At 37.0% G+C, this 21,144-nt stretch overlaps 1 protein-coding gene and 1 non-coding gene across 2 annotated transcripts; both read right to left on the bottom strand.

The window, feature by feature from the left end:
• Positions 1 to 9,076: 9,076 nt before the first annotated feature.
• On the bottom strand, positions 9,077 to 11,716 carry LOC145095838 (uncharacterized). Its single transcript, XM_079033659.1, has 3 exons — positions 10,058 to 11,716; positions 9,460 to 9,469; positions 9,077 to 9,360 (listed from the first exon to the last, which is right to left on the bottom strand). The coding sequence occupies exons 1-3, from the start codon at positions 11,714 to 11,716 to the stop codon at positions 9,077 to 9,079; spliced, it is 1,953 nt and encodes a 650-aa protein (XP_078889785.1).
• Positions 11,717 to 20,627: 8,911 nt separating this feature from the next.
• Positions 20,628 to 20,733, bottom strand: LOC145096644 (small nucleolar RNA R71). Its single transcript, XR_013704017.1, has one exon. It is a non-coding gene; the product is annotated as a small nucleolar RNA R71 (small nucleolar RNA).
• Positions 20,734 to 21,144: the final 411 nt, after the last annotated feature.

Raw genomic sequence — 21,144 nt, 5'->3', positions numbered from 1 at the left:
TATATCATTGGCAGATCTACCGAACCTAAACCCTCATGATTGGATCGTTTTGCACAACATCCTTTTGACGAATGAAGCTGAATATGGTCCAATTATAGACCATCTCAAGAGGATGATTGTTTGTTACATCATGGAGGTCGCCCTAATGTATCAGGAGATAGCCACAATCTTCAAGAAGAAACCGAAGATAGCTCCTGTGGGATCGGCCAGTGATCTCAATCAAATGAAGATGGGCAAGATCGACCCAAAGCGCAATACGGTCATGTTCACTAGATCAGAAGGACAGAAATGCCTCCTTTCTTTAGCAGATAAACATCTTTATACCACTGCTTGTCTTGAGCATGTGATGTTTATCATCCGGCGGTGTAAAGAGAATGCAGCAGATGATGTCAAGTATTTCAATGATATGATCCAGTGGTACATCAGCTTTAGACAGACGATACTTGCTCTTGTTTCTCGTCTGTTTCAGACTGTGAAGAAGAAGGTACCTGCTACTGCTGCTGGCCCAAGTAACAAGTGATGATCTCGGTCCAATTGACGCAAAGGGGGAGATTGTTGAGTTGAAGACTCGTTTGAAGGTTGCGTCATTGGGCTCGGCTGTTAGTCCATTTATTTTGTACTCTGGTTTTGGGCCTGTCCAACCGTGAGTTTATTATGTTTACTATATAAAGATATGCTTGCATGCATATTAGGTTAAGGATTAAGAAGTAACGATTATTACGATAGTATTACAGATTTCTTTATCGTTCTTGTAAACCTCCAACCCTCTACAGTTGATGTTCTTGATCGAGCTCTTCTAAGGGTTTATTTTATAATCATTCGACACGTTTGATTCATCCTTGAGTTGTTCTTTATATTGCGTTCGTTCTTGCTGTTTAAATATTTATTTACCTGTTTAAGATCTAATCGATCTTCCAGATTAAGTTTCAATATCATCACAATTGTAGAGAGAAAAACTTTTGAGAAACACACTTCAACAAATGTTAGAACAAGTTATAATTCAGAATAAGTTTAACTCAAAGGATCATAAAGCTCAACAATAATAAGTTAGAGTTGGTAAGTTAGATAATTAGATGTGGAAATATAATGACGAAAATGTAAGGAAATATAAATGACAAGTATTATACAAAGTAAACATTAAGCTGATTCTTGACAATGATTGCATTCAAACCAATTTAGTAAGTGTGATCAACTTAAAGTGATTAAGTCAAGAATGATTTGCTCCGAAGGAGAGATTTCGATCCTAAGATAAGTGTGTAAGTTTAGTAAGATCTTTGATAATAAGAGAGAGTAATAAGTGATGTAAGAGATAAGAGAGATGTGTATTTCATTTGAAGCGGAATCCTCTATTTATAGAGTTCCAAGAACATTACAAGAGAATAAAAAAAGACTATAATTTAAAAGAAGTTTCCATGTAAGGCACACTGGAGAATACATAGTAAATACATAAGTTAAAAAACACTAAGTCTTTGTTCCAGATAAGATGGTTGCGGATAGCATCGACTCTTCTCGTTGCGGTAGCAGAAGCAACATTGCGGTATTGAAGAGGACTTCAAATTAAGGTTTAATAGGGTCACTTTCTTGATTCAACAAAATTGATAGAGGAAATTATGGATATGCCAATGAAGGAGTATAAGAAAAGGTTGCGAAATGACAACGATCCCGATGTAGTTCCTGATGGGTTTCAAGCATTCTAACACCCCTAAGTGTACATGCAACCCTAGAAAACCTTGGATCTATGTTTGTCTAAAATACATGCAAAATATGATTTCCAAGGTTCATAAACCTATCTAGCATACATGGGGAACTTTTAATCTAAAAAGATGGCTAGAACTACATACCTTGTAGTTGATTTGATTCCTTGAAAACCTTGAGATCCTAGCACCCCAAGTGTGATGCCTCTAATGCTTCACACAACACCGAATGCTTTGGAATGACTTTGAGAGAATGTGTAATACTCTAAAAAAAGGCCAAGCCCTCTTGTAACTTAGTGTAGCCAATTTTGGTAGAGAACATGTTGCTTATATAGTGTGTCACATCTAGGGTTACACAATGTAAACCCTAATGTGACATGACTTTTCATTTCCATGACCCATGGGTTTGTAACTCCCATGGAGCATCCATGGAGCATCCTATGGGTTTAACCCAACTTGATATTCCATGGAGCCTTTTAGCCCACAATACAAGTTATGGATGATTTACATAATCAACCCATATATTTAATTAGTTATCTTTTGATCACTTAATTAATTCCAAATTAATTCTTGATCAATACTAATTAAATAATACTATTAATATATTAGAACTTATAATATATTAATAAACCACAAGTGTTATTTCTCTCATTTAGTCTATCCAAATGCATGATGCCATGCAACCCAAATGGACCATGCCGGGTCAGGTCAAGTACATACCAAAAATAGTTATGGACTTAGACACCTTATCCAACAATCTCCCACTTGGATAAGTCTAATAACTATATCTGTAAGTATGACTTCAGGAACCGATCAGCAATCGTAGCTCTTTCAAGGTCTCTCAGAACTGAGAAGATGATGATGTGCAATTAAGATAAGTGATCATATAATCCTCTGTTCTAGATATCAGCCGGACAAATACATGGAACAATGTCTTACTTATTGTCCAGCAGTTTGTTTCCCGATTTCCGATTTGTTTGACATAGAACTTAATTAAACACATTAATTCGGTTCTGACCGGGACCGGTACATAGGTCAAAACAAGATCATCGAGGTGCCCATATATCGCTTCTAATCCAAGAAGGAACAGATAAACTTCGACTTATATGCTTATTCTACTACTTGTTGAATCAGACACAAAAGTACGTTTTATAACATCGAGTTATCAATGCGGTTTCGTACGATCAATGCATAACCAACTCATAGGTAACAAGTTATATCTCTAGGTTTTAAGACCTATATGATATTACTGTCTCACGATCACTCGAGAAAAATTCCATGAAGTGATACCAGTGAGCGTGGGTTGAGTCCAATGCTCAGAACTTGTGTGCACTCATGAGTGTCGTAGCCATGTCCAACAACTTAGACCTCTGCAACCACTCATAACAGTCTTGATTCATACCTACTTCCAACATATGACCGACTGTGGAGGTTCGAATAATATGATATACCAAACATAATTATTCTGGAAGTCAAAACATGCAAAAGAAATATAGTAAACGATTGACAAAAGATCGCAAAACTTTACTCATAAATAAACACAACTTTTATTCATCATCAAATGTCAATTACACTTTACAAATTTCAAATTATCTAAATACTAAAACTAATATCATCCTTCAGGCCTATGCTCCGAGCATGTTAGAGATGCTTAACCCTACTCAATCCCTTCGTGAGGGGATCTGTTGGGTTCTCATCTGATGATACCTTCTTTTCCACGAGGAGTCCTTCTTCTATTTGATGTCTGATGAAATGGTATTTTCTATCAATGTGTCTGTATCTCCCATGATCCCTTGGTTCCTTGGCTAAGGCAACTGCACTTTCACTATTACAGAAAATTTGCATTGACTCCTTTATAGCTGGTACAACTCCAAGGTCTCCGATGAAGTTCTTCAGCCATATCGCCTCTTTTGCTGCCTCGCTTGCTACTTTATACCCTGATCCGCAAGTTGAATCAGCCACTGTCTCTTGCTTGGAACTCTTCCAAGTAATTTCTCCCCCATTTAAGGTAAAGACCCAACCTGACTGAGAGTGGAAATTATCCCTATCAATCTGAAAGCTAGCATCACTACACCCTGATATCTGCTAACCATGTTCAAAGAAAAGGCTACATCATGTCGAGTGCAGGTCATAGCATACATGATCGAACCTACTGTAGAAGCATAAGCTACTCGACTCATTTCTGCTATCTTGGCCTCAATACTCGGGCTCTGTGTTTTACTCAGTCTGGCGTTACTCTGGATGGGTAACTCTCCTTTCTTAGAGTCCTGCATGTTGAATCTCTTCAGCACCTTCTCCAAGTAAGTACTCTGACTAAGTCCAATTAGTCTTTTACTCCGGTCTCTCATAATCCTTATCCCTAGAATATAGGCAGCTTCTCCTAGGTCTTTCATAGAGAAACACTTCCCAAGCCAGGATTTCACTTCCTGTAGGGTTGGGATATCATTTCTTATGAGTAGTATGTCATCCACATACAAAACCAAAAAACTGACTATACTCCCACTAGCCTTGACATAGACACAAGATTCATTTTCACTCCTAGAAAATCCAAATTCTTTGACTTTCTCATCGAAGCAAAGATTCCATCTGCGAGGTGCATGTTTCAATCCATAAATGGATTTCTCGAGCTTACACACTCTATTAGGGTATTTTGTATTGACAAAAACCTCTGGCTGACTCATGTAAACATCTTCAGCCAAACTTCGATTAAGGAAGGCGGTTTTGATATCCATTTGCCATATTTCATAATCATGAAATGCAGCTATGGCTTAACAGAACCCTAATGGACTTAATCTTTGCAGCTACTGAAAAGGTCTCATCATAGTCAACTCCTGAAGTTTGAGAAAAGCCCTTTGCAACCAGTCGCGCCTTATATGATGTACATTACCATCCATGTCGGTCTTCTTATTGAAGATCCACTTGCACCCAACTGTCTTACGACCTGGTACATTGTCAACCAAGTTCCAAACCTGATTGTCATACATGGACTGTATCTCGCTGTCCATTGCCTCATTCCATTTGGTAGACTCGGGGCCTGCCATGGCTTCCGCATAATTTTAGGTTCATCCAGACTTAACAATGTCTCATCACTGATAAGTGTCTTACCTTCCGTAGTAATATGCAAACCATAATATTGCTCAGGTGCATTCATCACCCTTGTAGAACGCCTCAGAGGTTCAGACTTGTCGATTGGGTCAACAGGAGTTTCCTCCTCAGGTTGAGAGCTAGGGTTTTGTCACACCCCAACCGTCGGCGGAAACACCGGCTAGTGTAACGTCATTTTTCGTATCACAGTTATATAACATACATTGAACAATACTTAAAGAAAATACATACCTTTATTCATTTTTCAAGTTCCTGAAAACACATGCATTTTAAAATACGTCAACATAAAGTTGGTGAGTCCACATGTTTTGACTCCATAAAATAATACATTTTTACACATTCAAAAGTATAGTTTTGAAAGTATCATTTTGACTCTCCAACATTAGGTAGAATAGTATACTTATCATTTAAGTGTTATACCTAAACATTTCTTAATCTTAAGGTATAAGTCGTGGAAAATTTATACTTAACATTAATACTTGTATACGACAAGGTATAATGTTTCAACAATTTACTACCATGAACCTGTAACCGCTGCTATGGCATAATACCTTTGATAGAACAATACACTCATGACTTACCATGAGAACAAATACACTCATGATTTAACATGAGAAACAAAACCGTATGCTTCATCGACGCCAGAATAATAACAAATAAAAGGATAGTTCATCACTTGCTTTTGGTTGACTATAGCTAACAGTCACAAGTGGGGTGGTCAGCCCGTATACTAATTATACACGACTTACTCGCTCACACGGGATTAACGGTTACAGTTCAGAGGATTTCCGCTAAGATCCTCAATATTAGTTGATGAATACAATTACTCATGTAGACTTTGACGGCTTCGTATAGCTCGAACTACAAAAGCATCTTCATGTCTAAAACCTTAAGTTTCTAGACTATGCTTTTAAACATTACTCCTAACTTCATAATATTTAGGCAGTATAACAGCTATATCTTGAAGTAAAAAAACCAGGTTTTATCTTGACCTAAAACCAATAATAACAACATATAACGTTTCTAGTTTTATCTGGACATAAAACTATCAACAACAATACCAAGTTTTATCTTGACATAAAACTAACAATAACAACATATAACATATCCAGTTTTATCTTGACATAAAACTAACAATAACAACATATAACATACCCAGTTTTATCTTGACATAAAACTAATAATAAGAACATAAAACATATCTAGTTTTATCTTGACATAAAACTAATAATAACAGCATATAACATATCTAGTTTTAACTTGACATAAAACTATTAATAGCAACATACTATATAACTTAACATTTAGAACTTTCGAATATTACTTCGGTATTATATCGCACACAACATATATGTAGAATCCTAAGTATAACTCAAGATCTACATTAATAAATTAACATACTGATAAGTTAATAATAGTTGTATGTATTCAAAATGTTATATTTAAAACAATCATATCTCGATTATCATAACTATATACTATCATATAGACATATATACAATAACTAGCATGCATTTTCCTCCGAAATATTAGAAATTGGGGCCGTGAAACTCACCCTAGTAGCGTGATTTTATGTTATCTAAGCAAAACGGTCAGTGTGCGAGATCGTCGGGGCTCGGGATGCAAGATGGCCTCAGCAAAGGGAAGAAGTTTTGGTGTAAGAATGGCTGAATTCGGACCTGCTATTTATAGTAAGAAATTTGGACTCTCACATCATGAGTGTCATAAGGCTCACGTCGTGAGTTTTGCATGATCACCCCGTAGACTTGCCATTCGGGTCCCTAGCTTCGGAAGGTGGCCATGTGACTCCTCACGTCGTGAAAAAACTCTTTGTTCACGTCGTGATTTTAGATTCTATCCCCTCACAGCCTCGTCACATCTTCTAGATTCCGAGGTATGGATAAATGACTCCTCACGTCATGAGTGTCATAAAGCTCACGTCGTGATATAGTTAGATTAGGGTTTCTGAAAGCTGAATCTTCGGAAGGCCATAACTGTTGCATACGAACTCCGTTTTTGACGTTCTTTATATGCACGCATAGGTATTTACGAGTACTAAAACTATTTTTTAGACATAAATAGCTAATTCTAAGTCTATTTTAAATTCCTTTTATTATAGATATTTATAGTGTTCGGTTTATCATAACTGCTTCATGCGAAGTCAGATTCAGGCGTTCTCTGTATTTTTGGAATCGTTTGGACGTATACTTTGATTTGTTTCATAAAGAAAGTTCATATTTGTATTAGAATTTATCATGAACTACATAACACTCTTACCATATTCCTAGGTTAACATAATCACATTACATGATTGGCATAATCACATGTGATTGTCTATTGACGTATTTTGACTAGTGTTACATTCTCCCCCCGTTAGAAAATTTTCGTCCTGAAATTTATCTTGTGGATAGGGTTTTGTCAAACAATTGGGGGTATTTTCCTTTCATCTGATCTTCATGTTCCCAAGTAAATTCAGGTCCTCGCAAAGAGTTCCATCGAACTTTCACTATTGGAATACGACTTTGCTTTAATCATTTGACTTCTCGATCCATGATCGTGACATTTTCTTGTACAAAGTTGAGTTTGTTATTGACTTGTATCTCGTCGAGAGGTACCACAAGAGTGTCATCGGATAGACATATTTTCAGATTTGATACGTGAAAAACATCGTGCACATTACTTAGCTCTTGAGGCAACTTGAGTTGGTATGCGACAGAACCAATTCTAGTTAGAATTTCAAAAGGTCCTATATAACGTGGGTTTAGTTTGCCTCTCTTACCGAATCGAATTATACCTTTCCAAGGAAAGACCTTCAACATTACTTTATCTCCAACTTGGAATTCTAAAGGCTTACGTCTTACGTCTGCATAACTCTTTTGACGATCACATGCAACCTTTAATCGATCCTTAATTTGCACGATCTTTTCAGTTGTCTCGTGGATTATTTCATGTCCAGTATGTAAGGTATTGCCTGTACGTTCTCTGGCCATCTGCATATCTCCAACTTCCGCCCAACATACTGGGGAACGACATTTTCGTCCATAAAGAGCCTCAAAAGGTACAACCTTGATGCTGGTGTGATGACTATTGTTGTAGGAAAACTCAATTAATGGTAAATGTGTATCCCACGCATTTCCAAAGTCTATTACACAGGCTCGGAGCATATCTTCTAAAGTCTGAATGGTTCTCTCACTCTGACCATCAGTCTGTGGGTGGTAAGTTGTACTCATGTCTAGACGTGTTCCTAAGGATTTTTGTAGAGATTGCCAAAATCGTAAAGTGAATCTACTATCTCGGTCAGAAATAATAGAACTTGGAACTCCATGCAATCTAACAATTTCCTTAAGATAACCTCTAGTCAGCTTCTCCATCTTGTCATTCTCATTAATTGGTAAGAAATGGGCGGACTTAGTTAACCTATCTACTATCACCCAAATAGTGTGGGACCCACTAGGAGTTTTAGGTAACTTAGTGATGAAGTCCATTGATATCTGCTCCCATTTCCATTCAGGTATTTCCGGTTGTTGAAGTAAACCTAAAGGCTTTTGATGTTCTGCCTTCACTCTAGAACAAGTCAAACATTTGCTCACATAAGTAGCAATTTCTGCCTTCATGTTTGGCCACCAATAATTTACTTTTAAATCTAAGTACATTTTGTCAGAGCCTGGATGCACAGAATATCTGGACTTGTGGGCTTCTTCTAAGACCAAGTCCCTGACTCCACCGAACTTAGGCTTCCAAATTCGGTTCATAAAGTGTCGCGTTCCGTCATCTTTTTGTATAAGTTGTTGTTCCATTCCTCGCAAAGCTTCGTTCTTGATGTTTTCTTCTTTTAGAGCCTCAAGTTGAGCTTCTCTAATTTGTGCGGCAAGGTTAGAATGGATAGTTATGGTTAATGCTCGTACCCGACGGGGTTTAATATATTCTTTCCAGCTCAAGGCATCTGCTACCACGTTTTCCTTTCCAGGATGATAACGAATCTCACATTCGTGATCATTTAATAATTCGACCCATCTTCGTTGTCTCGTATTAAGATCTTTTTGGTTGAAGATGTGCTGGAGACTCTTGTGGTCGGGAAAAATAGTACACTTAGTACCGTATAGGTAATGTCTCCATATTTTTAGTGCAAAAACTATAGCTCCCAATTCAAGATCATGGGTAGTGTAATTATTTTCATGCACCTTAGGTTGTTGTGATGCGTAGGCGATAACCTTTCCTCTTTGCATCAACACACATCCCAATCCTTGATTTGATGCGTCGCAGTATATGAAGAAATCTTATGTCCCCTCTGGAAGGGATAGGATTGGTGAACTACACAACATTTGCTTCAGTTTCTGAAAAGCAACTTCTTGTTTGTCTTCCCAGTTGAACTTCGTATCCTTCTGGGTTACTGTTGTAAGTGGCTTGGATATTTTGGAGAAATTCTCTATGAATCTACGGTAATAGCCAGCAAGTCCTAGGAATTGACGTACCTCTGTTGGCGTCTTTGGTGCTTCCCAATTCCTGATTGCTTCAACTTTGGATGGGTCAACATGAATTTCTTCGTTGCTAACTACATGACCTAAAAATTGTACTTCTCTAATCCAAAACTCACATTTGGAGAATTTAGCGTACAACTTTTCTTCTCTTAGTAGTTCCAAGATTATTTTTAGGTGTTTACCATGTTCTTCCTTTATTCGTGAATATATCAATATATCATCGATAAATACGATTACGAATTTATCCAAGTATGGTTTGCAAACACGATTCATGAGATCCATAAACACTGCTGGGGCATTGGTTAATCCAAAAGACATAACTAAGAAATCATAATGACCATAACGAGTTCTAAATGCTGTTTTTGGAATGTCGTCTTCTTGTGCTCTGATTTGATGGTATCCTCATCTTAGATCTATCTATTAGTAGTGCCTAGATCCTTGCAGTTGATCAAATAAATCATCAATTCTTGGAAGCGGATAACGATTCTTGATCGTTAGCTTGTTCAGCTCCCGATAATCAATACACATTCGAAAGGATCCATCCTACTTCTTGACAAACAAGATTGGTGCTCCTTAAGATGAAAAACTTGGTCGGATAAAGCCTTTGTCCAGAAGTTTTTGTAGTTGACTAGATAATTCTTGCATTTCGGATAGAGCCAACCGATAAGGAGATTTCGCTACTGGTGCTGCTCCTGGAATTAAGTCGATTCGAAACTCGACTTGTCGGACGGGAGGTATTCCAGGTAGATCTTTAGGAAATACGTCATGGAAATCACATACTTGAGGTATGTCCTTGATTTCTTTTATCTTTCTTCTCTTATCTACAATGTGGGCTAAGAATGTGCTACATTTCTTATGTAGATATTTCTGTGTCTTGGTACAAGAGATGACTTTGAGGTTTTTCCCAAACTTATCAACATAGATAATCAGGGCTTCGCCGTTTGGTAAGGGTAGGTGTATGGCTTGCTCATGACATAGAATTTCGGCGCGATGTGAAGATAACCAATTGATGCCAATTATGACATCAAAACTACCGATAGGCATTGGCATGAGGTTGACGTGAAAAAGGTAGTTATTAAGAGTTAACAGACAGTTTTCTAGGATTTCATGTGTTTTCTCAGTTTGACCGTTAGGGATTTCTACTTCATAGATTTCTTTTAATATGCTAGACCTATGACTTAACAAATTTCTAAATGTCGGAGTTATAAAACTTCGATCTGCTCCAGAGTCGAAGAGTATGCTAGCGTATAAATTATCTATGAGAAACGTACCAGATACAACCGAAGGGTCCTGGATAGCCTCTCTGCTTCCGATCACAAATGCCCTGCCACGCCCTATGCCTCCTTGACTCCTTAACTTTGGACATTCCTTCTTGATGTGTCCAACCTCTCCACACTCATAACACTTTCTTTCTTCACCACGACCTATTCCAATATTTGTTTTCTGATTGACTGTTGCAGGTGTTGTGCTCCTGCAGTAACTAGCAGTATGCCCCTTCTTTTTGCATTTCGTGAAAACAAAACAGTCACCTGGGTGATGAAGGTTGCAGTGGTTGCACCATGCAGACTTTGGTTGAGTAGATACTGCTGTTGTGGCTGCGTAGTTGGTTGCCACTTCTTGTCTTTTCTCAAATGATTGTTTGGGATTCTTCTTATTAAACTTGCGCTTGTTTGTTCTAGCTTTGGGAGACTCAGCCTTTGAGACCACTTCTGTTCCTTGGATCTCTGTGAGGTTTAGCTGATGAGCTATCCTCTTGGTGCTGTCATAAGTCGTAGGCTTTGATGCGATCACCATGCCTTTGATTTGCGATGCTAAACCCCAGATATATCGCTCAATCTTTTTATATTCAGGGGTCACAAGTGTTGGACACATTACAGCAAGATCATTAAATCTAGCGGTATAAGCTTTTATCTCTAAACCCTTCATCGTTAGGGTCCACAGTTCTTGTTCCAGTTTATGTATTTCCTCCCTAGGACAATACTCCTCTACTATCATCATTTTTAGCTCCTCGCATTTCATGGAATTTTCAGTATCAATTCCTATTTTGTTCACATGGATATTACACCATGTAAATGTTGCGTCAGCGAAAGTACATGCCGCAAATCGTACTTTAAAATCATCTGGACAAAAGCTTATTTGAAAGACGGATTCTGTCTTTTCTATCCACCTTGTCAAATTCACTACCCCTTCATTTCCATGAAAGATTTTTGGCCTACAATTCATAAAATCTTTGTAGGTACATGTTCTAGCCGTCCCTACATGGCCTTCATTTCTAACTCCATCTCTTGTGACATAAGATAGAGTCGTAGCAATTCTTTGAGCTATCATTTCTTCAAGTTGCACTGTACTTATTGAGGGGTTTATTTCTAGCGGTGGTTGTGGTTGTTGTTGTGGTGCTGATGGTTGGTTAGGGTCTAGCCGATTACTCTTTCTAGGCATTTTGTTTTAGTTCCTATTATAAATAATAAGAATTTTTATGAGTTTTGTTGATCATTTAATACACGAGTACTAAATACTGTAGTTATTATTCACAGCGTAAAACATAATAGACAACATAATGATTACTATAACGTATGCTTCATATTGTTACCAGTGGTTACATCGGTTTCTTTAGGTTTATAAGAGAAAAGTTTCTATAAACTTTGCAAAATTTGCAAGGTTTTCTACATCCTTGCTATAAACTTTCCTCTTTTCGCCTTAACTAGTCTGATTTTCTCTATTTACATAACCACTAGTTGTAGCTTACCTACCAGAAACCTAAGTGATGACCCAGCACGTCAGTGACATTAACCACTTGCTCTTCAAGTGCTTGAGTTCTCTGCTCAAGACTTCCCATGCGTTCTTCATTTCTTGAGGTTTGATTGTAGAGCTCTAACTCTGCAATCCTGGCATCGTGAGTAATCATGTCATTATAAGAAAGTTTTATACGATGATGGACATCCATCACCGATTCCTGATCTCGTGTCCTTTGTCCTTCTAGCCTTCACACTCTTCCAGAGAGATGAGTGGCCCTCCCTTCAACAATTTCCATCTTATCTTCAATTTTCACACTTTTCTCAAACAATTGAGATAAAGTGTTATCTTCAGAAGAATGTGGGAGATGTGGTTGAGATGACTGACCAGTCTCATACATCTTGGCAGCTTTTTCTTCCGCCACCCATTTATCAACTGTTTGTGCGATCCGTGCAGGTTCATCTTGAACTCTATGACTTCCTGAAGATGTTGCCTTCTGACTATTCTTAAGCTTTTGCTTTACGTGCAGTGCGTTTCATTTTTACTCCTCCTGGAACATTACGGTAAAGAGTGTTCAGTGGTGGTAGAGATGATGCCACCGACTCTGTCTCCTCCATGGATTCTCTTTCTTCCATTGGTTCACTCTCTTCCCATTCGTTGGAGGGTATAGGTGCTCCATCGTCAGAAGGTATTGGATGAAAGGTGGTTGGAGTTACAGGATAGTAAGGATCGCCTAACATCATAAGAAATGAAAGTTCTTCTTCTTCATCCGTATCCTCGATGATTATCCATTCTCGTGAATGTGTCATGTCGTATTCCTATACATTTTTTATTTCCAAGAGTTTAGTCTATCAAATATTCCTCCCAAATTAAATAGTTCATATGATCTGATCATAATAAAATGTAGTTGCGCACCTACACCTAGTTGTGATAGGATCTATGCACATATGAACTTTAGTTGGAATATTTGATCTAAATCCTTGAGATCAACAACATTCCGGGTATTAAGGTGTATTCTCATCGCGGGTATGAGTTTTTATATATGACTCTATATTCTTACTTATCATATTCACGCATTTACTATTGTTTGTTACTTTAGGTTTATCTGATAAGGCTCCAGCCAGTCAGGACTGTCGAAAGGGCAGGATCATTATAGCATATAGCCGTTCAGAAATCCAGCAACCCAAATAGACATGTCTATCCTTGTCACCGCTCCTGTAAGTAGTGCTTCAGTAGTATAATTAATAATACTTTTTATTTATAGGCTAAGGGATATACCTAAACCTAATAGAGTAAGCCCTAAACTATAGACGTGCTTTCCTAAGAACGTACTAGTTCACTATAGTTCATAGCTCTGATACCAATCTGTCACACCCCGGCTGTCGGCGGAAACATCGGGTAGTGTAACGTCATTTTTCGTATCACAGTTATATAACATACATTGAACAATACTTAAAGAAAATACATGCCTTTATTGATGATTGAAATTTACATTATTCTTTTCCTAGTATTTATTACATAATACCCGACTATGACATACTTCTTAATGAACAGAAAGATACTAGTAAAACTTCTCATGTTCTAATACATACCAGCTTTTCAAGTTTGTGAAAACACATGCATTTTAAAATAAGTCAACATAAAGTTGGTGAGTCCACAAGTTTTGACTCCATTAAATAATACATTTTTACACATTCAAAAGTATAGTTTTGAAAGTATCCTTTTGACTCTCCAACATTAGGTAGAATAATATACTTATCATTTAAGTGTTATACCTAAACAGTTCTTAATCTTAAGGTATAAGTAGGGGAAGACTTATACTTAACATTAATACTTGTATACGACAAGGTATAATGTTTCAACAATTTACTACCATGAACCTGTAACCGCTGCTATGGCATAATACCTTTGATAGAACAATACACTCATGACTTACCATGAGAACAAATACACTCATGATTTAACATGAGAAACAAAACCGTATGCTTCATCGACGCCAGAATAATAACAAATAAAAGGATAGTTCATCACTTGCTTTTGGTTGACTATAGCTAACAGTCACAAGTGGGGTGGTCAGCCCGTATACTAATTATACACGACTTCCTCGCTCACACGGGATTAACGGTTACAGTTCAGAGGATTTCCGCTAAGATCCTCAATATTAGTTGATGAATACAATTACTCATGTAGACTTTGACGACTTCTTATAGCTCTAACAACAAAAGCATCTTCATGTCTAAAACCTTAAGTTACTAGACTATGCTTTTAAACATTACTCCTAACTTCATAATATTTAGGCAGTATAACAACTATATGTTGAAGTAAAAAAAACCAGGTTTTATCTTGACCTAAAACCGATAATAACAACATATAACGTTTCTAGTTTTATCTTAACATAAAACTATCAATAACAATACCAAGTTTTATCTTGACATAAAACTAACAATAACAACATATAACATATCTAGTTTTATCTAGACATAAAACTAATAATAACAACATAAAACATATCTAGTTTTATCTTGACATAAAACTAATAATAACAACATATAACATATCTAGTTTTATCTTGACATAAAACTATTAATAGCAACATACTAGATAACTTAACATTTAGAACTTTCGAATATTACTTCGGTATTATATCGCACACAACATATATGTAGAATCCTAAGTATAACTCAAGATCTACATTAATAAATTAACATATTGATAGGTTAATAATAGTTGTATGTATTCAAAATGTTATATTTAAAACAATCATATCTCGATTATCATAACTATATACTATCATATAGACATATATACAATAACTAGCATGCATTTTCCCCCAAAATATTTGAAAGTGGGGCCGTGAAACTCACCCTAGTAGCGTGATTTTATGTTATCTAAGCAAAACGGTCAGTGTGCGAGATCGCCGGGGCTCGGGATGCAAGATGGCCTCAGCAAAGGGAAGAAGTTTTGGTGTAAGAATGGCTGAAGTTGGACCTTCTATTTATAGTAAGAAATTTGCACTCTCACATCGTGAGTGTCATAAGGCTCACGTCGTGAGTTTTGCATGATCACCCCGTAGACTTGCCATTCGCGTCCCTAGCTTCGGAAGGTAGCCATGTGACTCCTCACGTCATGAAAAAACTATTTGTTCACGTCGTGAGTTTGGATTCTATCCCCCCACAGCCTCGTCACATCTTCTAGATTCCGAGATATGGATAAATGACTCCTCACGTCATGATTGTCATAAAGCTCACGTCGTGATATAGTTAGATTAGGGTTTCGGAAAGCTGAATCTTCAAAAGGCCATAACTTTTGCATACGGACTCCGTTTTTGACGTTCTTTATATGCACGCCTAGGTATTTACGAGTACTACAACTCCTTTTTAGACATAAATAGCTAATTCTAAGTGTATTTTAAATTCTTTTTATTATAGAGATTTATAGTGTTCGGTTTATCATAACTTCTTAATGCGAAGTCAGATTCAGGCGTTCTCAATATTTTTGGAATCGTTTGGACGTATACTTTGATTTGTTTCATAAAGAAAGTTTATATTTGTATTAGAATTTATCATGAACTACATAACACTCTTACCACATTACTAGGTTAACATAATCACATTACATGATTGGCATAATCACATGTGATTGTCTATTGACGTATTTTGACTAGTGTTACAGGTTTGAAGTTCCTTAACCACTTGACTCTTGAATTTATTCAGGGTCAATTTGCCTCCCACTGTTTCCTTGGCTTATGAACTCTCTCTCTCTCTCTTTCTCTCTCTCTCTCTCTCTCTCTCTCAAAAGACACCCCTCCTTGCTATAATGACCACATTGTCATTAGGTCTGTAGAAGAGGTAACCAAAGAATTTATGTGGGTAGCCGATGAAAATACACCTCTTGCTTCGAGGTTCGATCTTATCGTGAGTCTCGCGTCTTACGAAAGCCTCACAACCCCAAATCTTGATGTGGTCTAGTTTGGGAACTTTACCAGTCCAAATCTCATGAGGAGTTTTGGCAATTTTCATTGTAGGGACCAGATTAAGGATATGGGCGACAGTCTCTAAGGTATACCTCCAAAATGAGATTGGTAGCGAAGCTCAACTCATCATGAAACGAACCATATCCAACAAGGTTGAATTACGCCTCTCAGCCATACCATTCAACTGTGGTGTCCTGGGAGGTGTCAATCGTGAGATAATCCCACATTCCTTGAGATAGTCGAGGAACTCTGTACTAAGATACTCACCACCACGATCAGATCGAAGCATCTTATTGTTCCTACCCAATTGATTCTCGACTTCCTATTAAAACTCTTTAAACCTCTCGAAAGTCTCTCACTTATGCTTGATTAAATAGACATATCCATATCTACTTTACTCATCAGTAAAATTCGAATAATAACGATTATCATCCCTTGTGGCTGTTTTGAAGGGTCCACACACATTTGTGTGTATAAGATCCAACAAACCTTCACCTCTTTCACAAGAACCAGTGAAGGGTGACTTTGTCATTTTTCCAAGTAAGCATGATTCACAACTATCATCTGAATTTAGGTCAAACGACTACAAGACTCCATCTTTTTGGAGTTGGCCTATCCGTTTCTTGCTCACATGTCCAAGACTACAATGCCATAATGATGCTTTATCCAAGTTATTATTACTCAAAGAATCAATACACACCACATTATTTCCTAGATTATCTACAACATATACAGCTTCATACACACCATCACAAGGTGATGCTTTAAAATAAAGAACATTATTAAAGAAATCATTTATTCCACCATTCTCATTATAAAAAGAAAAGGTAAACCCTTGTTTGTACAAAGCATGAAAAGAAATAATATTTCTTGCCATTTCAGGCAAATAACAACATTTATTCAAATCTAAAATAAACCCACTACTTAGCAGCAAAGAATAAACTCCAATCTTGGTGACTGGTGAAGCTTTCGTATTTCCAATGATCAATTTTATCTTTCCATGCTCCATATTCTCACTTCTTCATAGTCCCTGCAAATCGGAACAGATATGAATACTTCAGCCGGTATCAAGGACCCAAGAGTTAGAATAGGGTGAGTTATTAGATAGAAAAGTGTAAATACCTGCATGGTTGGGTTTGACTTTTGCATCCTTCACATCTTGCTGGTACTTTGGGCAGTTCCGCTTCCAGTGTGACTTTTCATGAAAATAGATGCATTCAGCCTCTTTTGGATCTGAAGAAGGAGTGACGAAACCTTTCTTGGTTCCACTTGAAGAAGAGCCATCAAGGGGCCTAGCCTTGGTACACTTCGAAGAGCTCTTCCTCTTCTTCCCTCTACCTTTCCCAATTGCCAAGACAGCGTCGGATTTTGGAGATGGAGTAGGAGTGTTAACAACCGACTTACCTTTAAGACCTGTTTCTGCGGTCTTTAGTAGTCCCTGAAGTTTTCTAAGTGGGACTTCTTCCTTAGTCATGTGGTATCTCAAGCAGAAATTATCATAACACGAGGGTAAGGAGTTCAAAGTGATATATATTGCAAGCTCCTCGGGGAAGTTCACATTAAGCTTCAGTAAACGATTCACATACCTTTGCATTTTCTGCATGTGGGTCGTGACGGATTCTACGTCCTTCATCCTGGTTGTTATCATGGAGGAGATTATTTCATTCCGCTTTTTACGAGCACTCTGATGGTATCTTTCCATCATATCTTGGTGTATCTCAAAAGGGTAGTAGTCCTCAAAGGACTTCTGGAGTTGAGCTATGATGGTGGCCATCATGATGCATGCCACTTTGGTGGCAGCTGTTTCATGAGTCCGGAAGTCAACAATCTCATGAGGAGTAGCAGTCGACTCATTAATCTCCTTTAGCTCCTTATCGAGGACATATTCCTTGTCCTCGTAGCGAGTCACCATCCTGATGTTCCAGATCCAATCCATAAAGTTGGAACCATCAAAGATGACCCTCCCACAAAGGTTCATGAAGGAAAAGGAGCCGGTAGGGTTTGAGCCATAATCAGTGTTGTTGGAAGACATCTTAAAAGAAGAGGACAAGTTTAGTTTAGATATAAAGATAGTCCTTAATAAAACACCCAAATGTAATATTGTGGCTAGGATTCAATCACAATATATTCTAACTTAGAAGAGGTATGCCATAATCTAGGCTATAACATATTTGAAAGGTAGGTGAATGACGATTCACAAATTTTCACAAGAAAAAAACGAAATATAAACTATTAGGTTTTTAATTGGTTCTTAGAAATTCCTTGATTCTTATGAGATTTAATGAAGTTTTTCAAAGGCATGTTTCAATCTCGAGTGTGCCCTCCAAGTTTTGTGACTGGGATACCGAGGATCACAAAACGAGGTGTGAAGTAACCATGCAAATCACTTGGTACCCTTAATGTTTATCACTCAATCGATGTGTTGGTTAACCACAAACGCTCCACCGATACTATGATAAACTTTAAGTCACCCTTTACCTACCTTGTTAAGTCTAGGTTATTGTGCCGGTTAACCACACACGCTCCACTAACGACATAATCAAAGTGTAAAGTTTAATTTCATGGATTAGCACCTTATTCACATTTTCCTAAAGTAACTAAGATTGGGAATTTAATAAAACATTTAGTTACTTTATAATATTCATCATACTTTTTAATGAGAATTTATAAGTCCTTGTCCTACCCGTTCGGCTAACGACCCTCCACCGATCAAGGAAACGGTGGGTGAGAGTGGACACCCATTAAGCTGCCATTTTATAGGTAGCAACCTTATACCCCCCCCCCCCCCTTATAGACCGACTTCGTGAATGAGGCCTACTAATGGTAAGATGACTTTCTCTTATATATATATATATATATATATATATATATATATATATATATATATATATATTATTAACTTATAATATTATAAAGTATAAGGGCTGGTTTTTAAGTTTTAAAAATCTAGGGGTTGGAACTGAAGTTTATCAAGTGACTTTACATGTTCCAAAACTTGAGGGCAAGTTTTGTAACTTTACAAAACCTTTCACATTCATAACTTATGAGTTATGTGTTCTTTTAATGGCTTTTAACACAAAGAGACTTTTGGTTATGCATAACTTGAGGACATGTTATGGACTCCATTAAAACACATAAAGATCATGAATTAATGATTAAACAAGTAATTTCTATGATCTATCAAGAACTCATAAGAACATGAACATTCATATCGAAATTTCAAGAACATATGAACACATATAATCATGTAATTTTTATATTAGCCATTGTAAGTTGATTAGAACAACCATTACACCATCTAAAATAAGTTTTATAACACCAAAATAGTTTATGGAAATGTTTCTAGTCCATTTCCAGCAGCACAAATCGAATTTCTACATTCCGCATGGCCAACTCGTCGAGTGCAGGAAATGAATCGCCGAGTTGGTTGCATTTTCACTTGGACTTGTCGAGTCCTGCCCATGGACTCATCGACTCCCCTATGCAGACAACAAAAATTTAATTTTCAACAGTATTTTGCATCAAGTATTCACAAGCAAGACGAGACTCTGATACCACTGATGGGATTTGAGCATCCTAACACCCCTAAGTGTACATGCAACCCTAGAAAACCTTGGATCTATGTTTGTCTAAAATACATGCAAAATATGATTTTAAAAGTTTATAAACCTATCTAGCATACATGGGGAACTTTTAATCTAAAAAAATGGCTAGAATTACATACCTTGTAGTTGATTTGATTCCTTGAAAACCTTGAGAGCCTAGCACCCCAAGTGTGATTCTTCAAATACTTCACACAACACCAAATGATTTGGAATGACTTTGAGAGAATGTGTAACACTCTAAAAATCGGCCTAGCCCTCTTTTAACATAGTGTAGCCGATTTTGGTTTAGAAAATGTTGCTTATATAGTGTGTCACATCTAGGGTTACACCATGTAAAACCTAATGTGACATGACTTTTCATTTCCATGACCCATGGGTTTATAACTCCCATAGAGCATCCATGGAGCATCCTATCGGTTTAACCCAACTTGATAATCAATGGAGCCTTTTAGCCCACTATACAAGTTATGGATGATTTACATAATCAACCCATATATTTAATTAGTTATATTTTGATCACTTAATTAATTCCAAATTAATTCTTGATCAATACTAATTAAATAATACTATTAATTTATTAGAACTTATAATATATTAATAAACCACAAGTGTTAGATCTCTCATTTAGTCTATCCAAATCCATGATGCGATGCAACCCAAATGGACCATGTCGGGTCGGGTCAAGTACATACCAGAAATAGTTATGCACATAGACACCTTATCCAACAGTTCCACCCAGAAATCCGACTACAATGGGTTTTGAGCTCAAGGGCCATATTATTTCCATGCTCAAAGATATACCTGTTTTCGGGAAAGATTATGAAGATGATTTCAAGCATATTGATGAAGTTTCGGACATTGCAAATTATTTCAATGTTCCAAATGTTTCAAGAGATGTAGTTTTAGTAAGAATGCTTCCGAGACGTTTACTCATGATGCAAATATATGGTTAAAGTCATTAGCTCCTGGAACAATAAGAACCTGTCACAAACTTCATGAAGTTTTCGTTGAGCAATTTAGTCCTCCTTCAAAGATATCCAAACTTAAAAAGAGATTTCTAACTTCCAACAAAAAATCGATGAATCCTTATTCGAAACTTGTGAAAGATACAAGGGAATTTTGAAAAATTATCCTCAACATGACTTGAACGTACAACAAGATGTGTTTATTTTATATGATGGGGTGAATGTTACAATGAGGCAACTTCTTGATTCTCAAGGGCTGATGAATAAGAAGAATACAACAACAATCATAGAATTAACTAAAGAATTCATGAAGCACTAAAGAGAATACTATAACCCACGAGAAGATGCTACAAGAAGTAAAGGTGACGGAGGACATGAGAACATGACAGGGATAATGGATAAATTGGATAACATGGACCGGTGAATGACAAAAATGGACCAGTCTATACATTCTATACGAGTAGGGTGTTATAATAGCAATGGGCCGCACTTAACCAAATATTGTGATTTAGATGCAAATGGAAATAAAAAATCCTAAGTATGTTACTCTATCAAGGACTAGTACGACGAGGATTGTAGGAAATCTAAGGA

The sequence above is a fragment of the Lactuca serriola genome, chromosome 3 (assembly GCF_051521515.1).
Source record: "Lactuca serriola cultivar US96UC23 chromosome 3, Lser_US96UC23_V15, whole genome shotgun sequence".
NCBI classification, from domain to species: domain Eukaryota; kingdom Viridiplantae; phylum Streptophyta; class Magnoliopsida; order Asterales; family Asteraceae; genus Lactuca; species Lactuca serriola.
The sequence above is the reverse complement of the archived record's forward strand: the minus strand, read 5'-3'. Positions and strand labels throughout refer to the sequence as shown.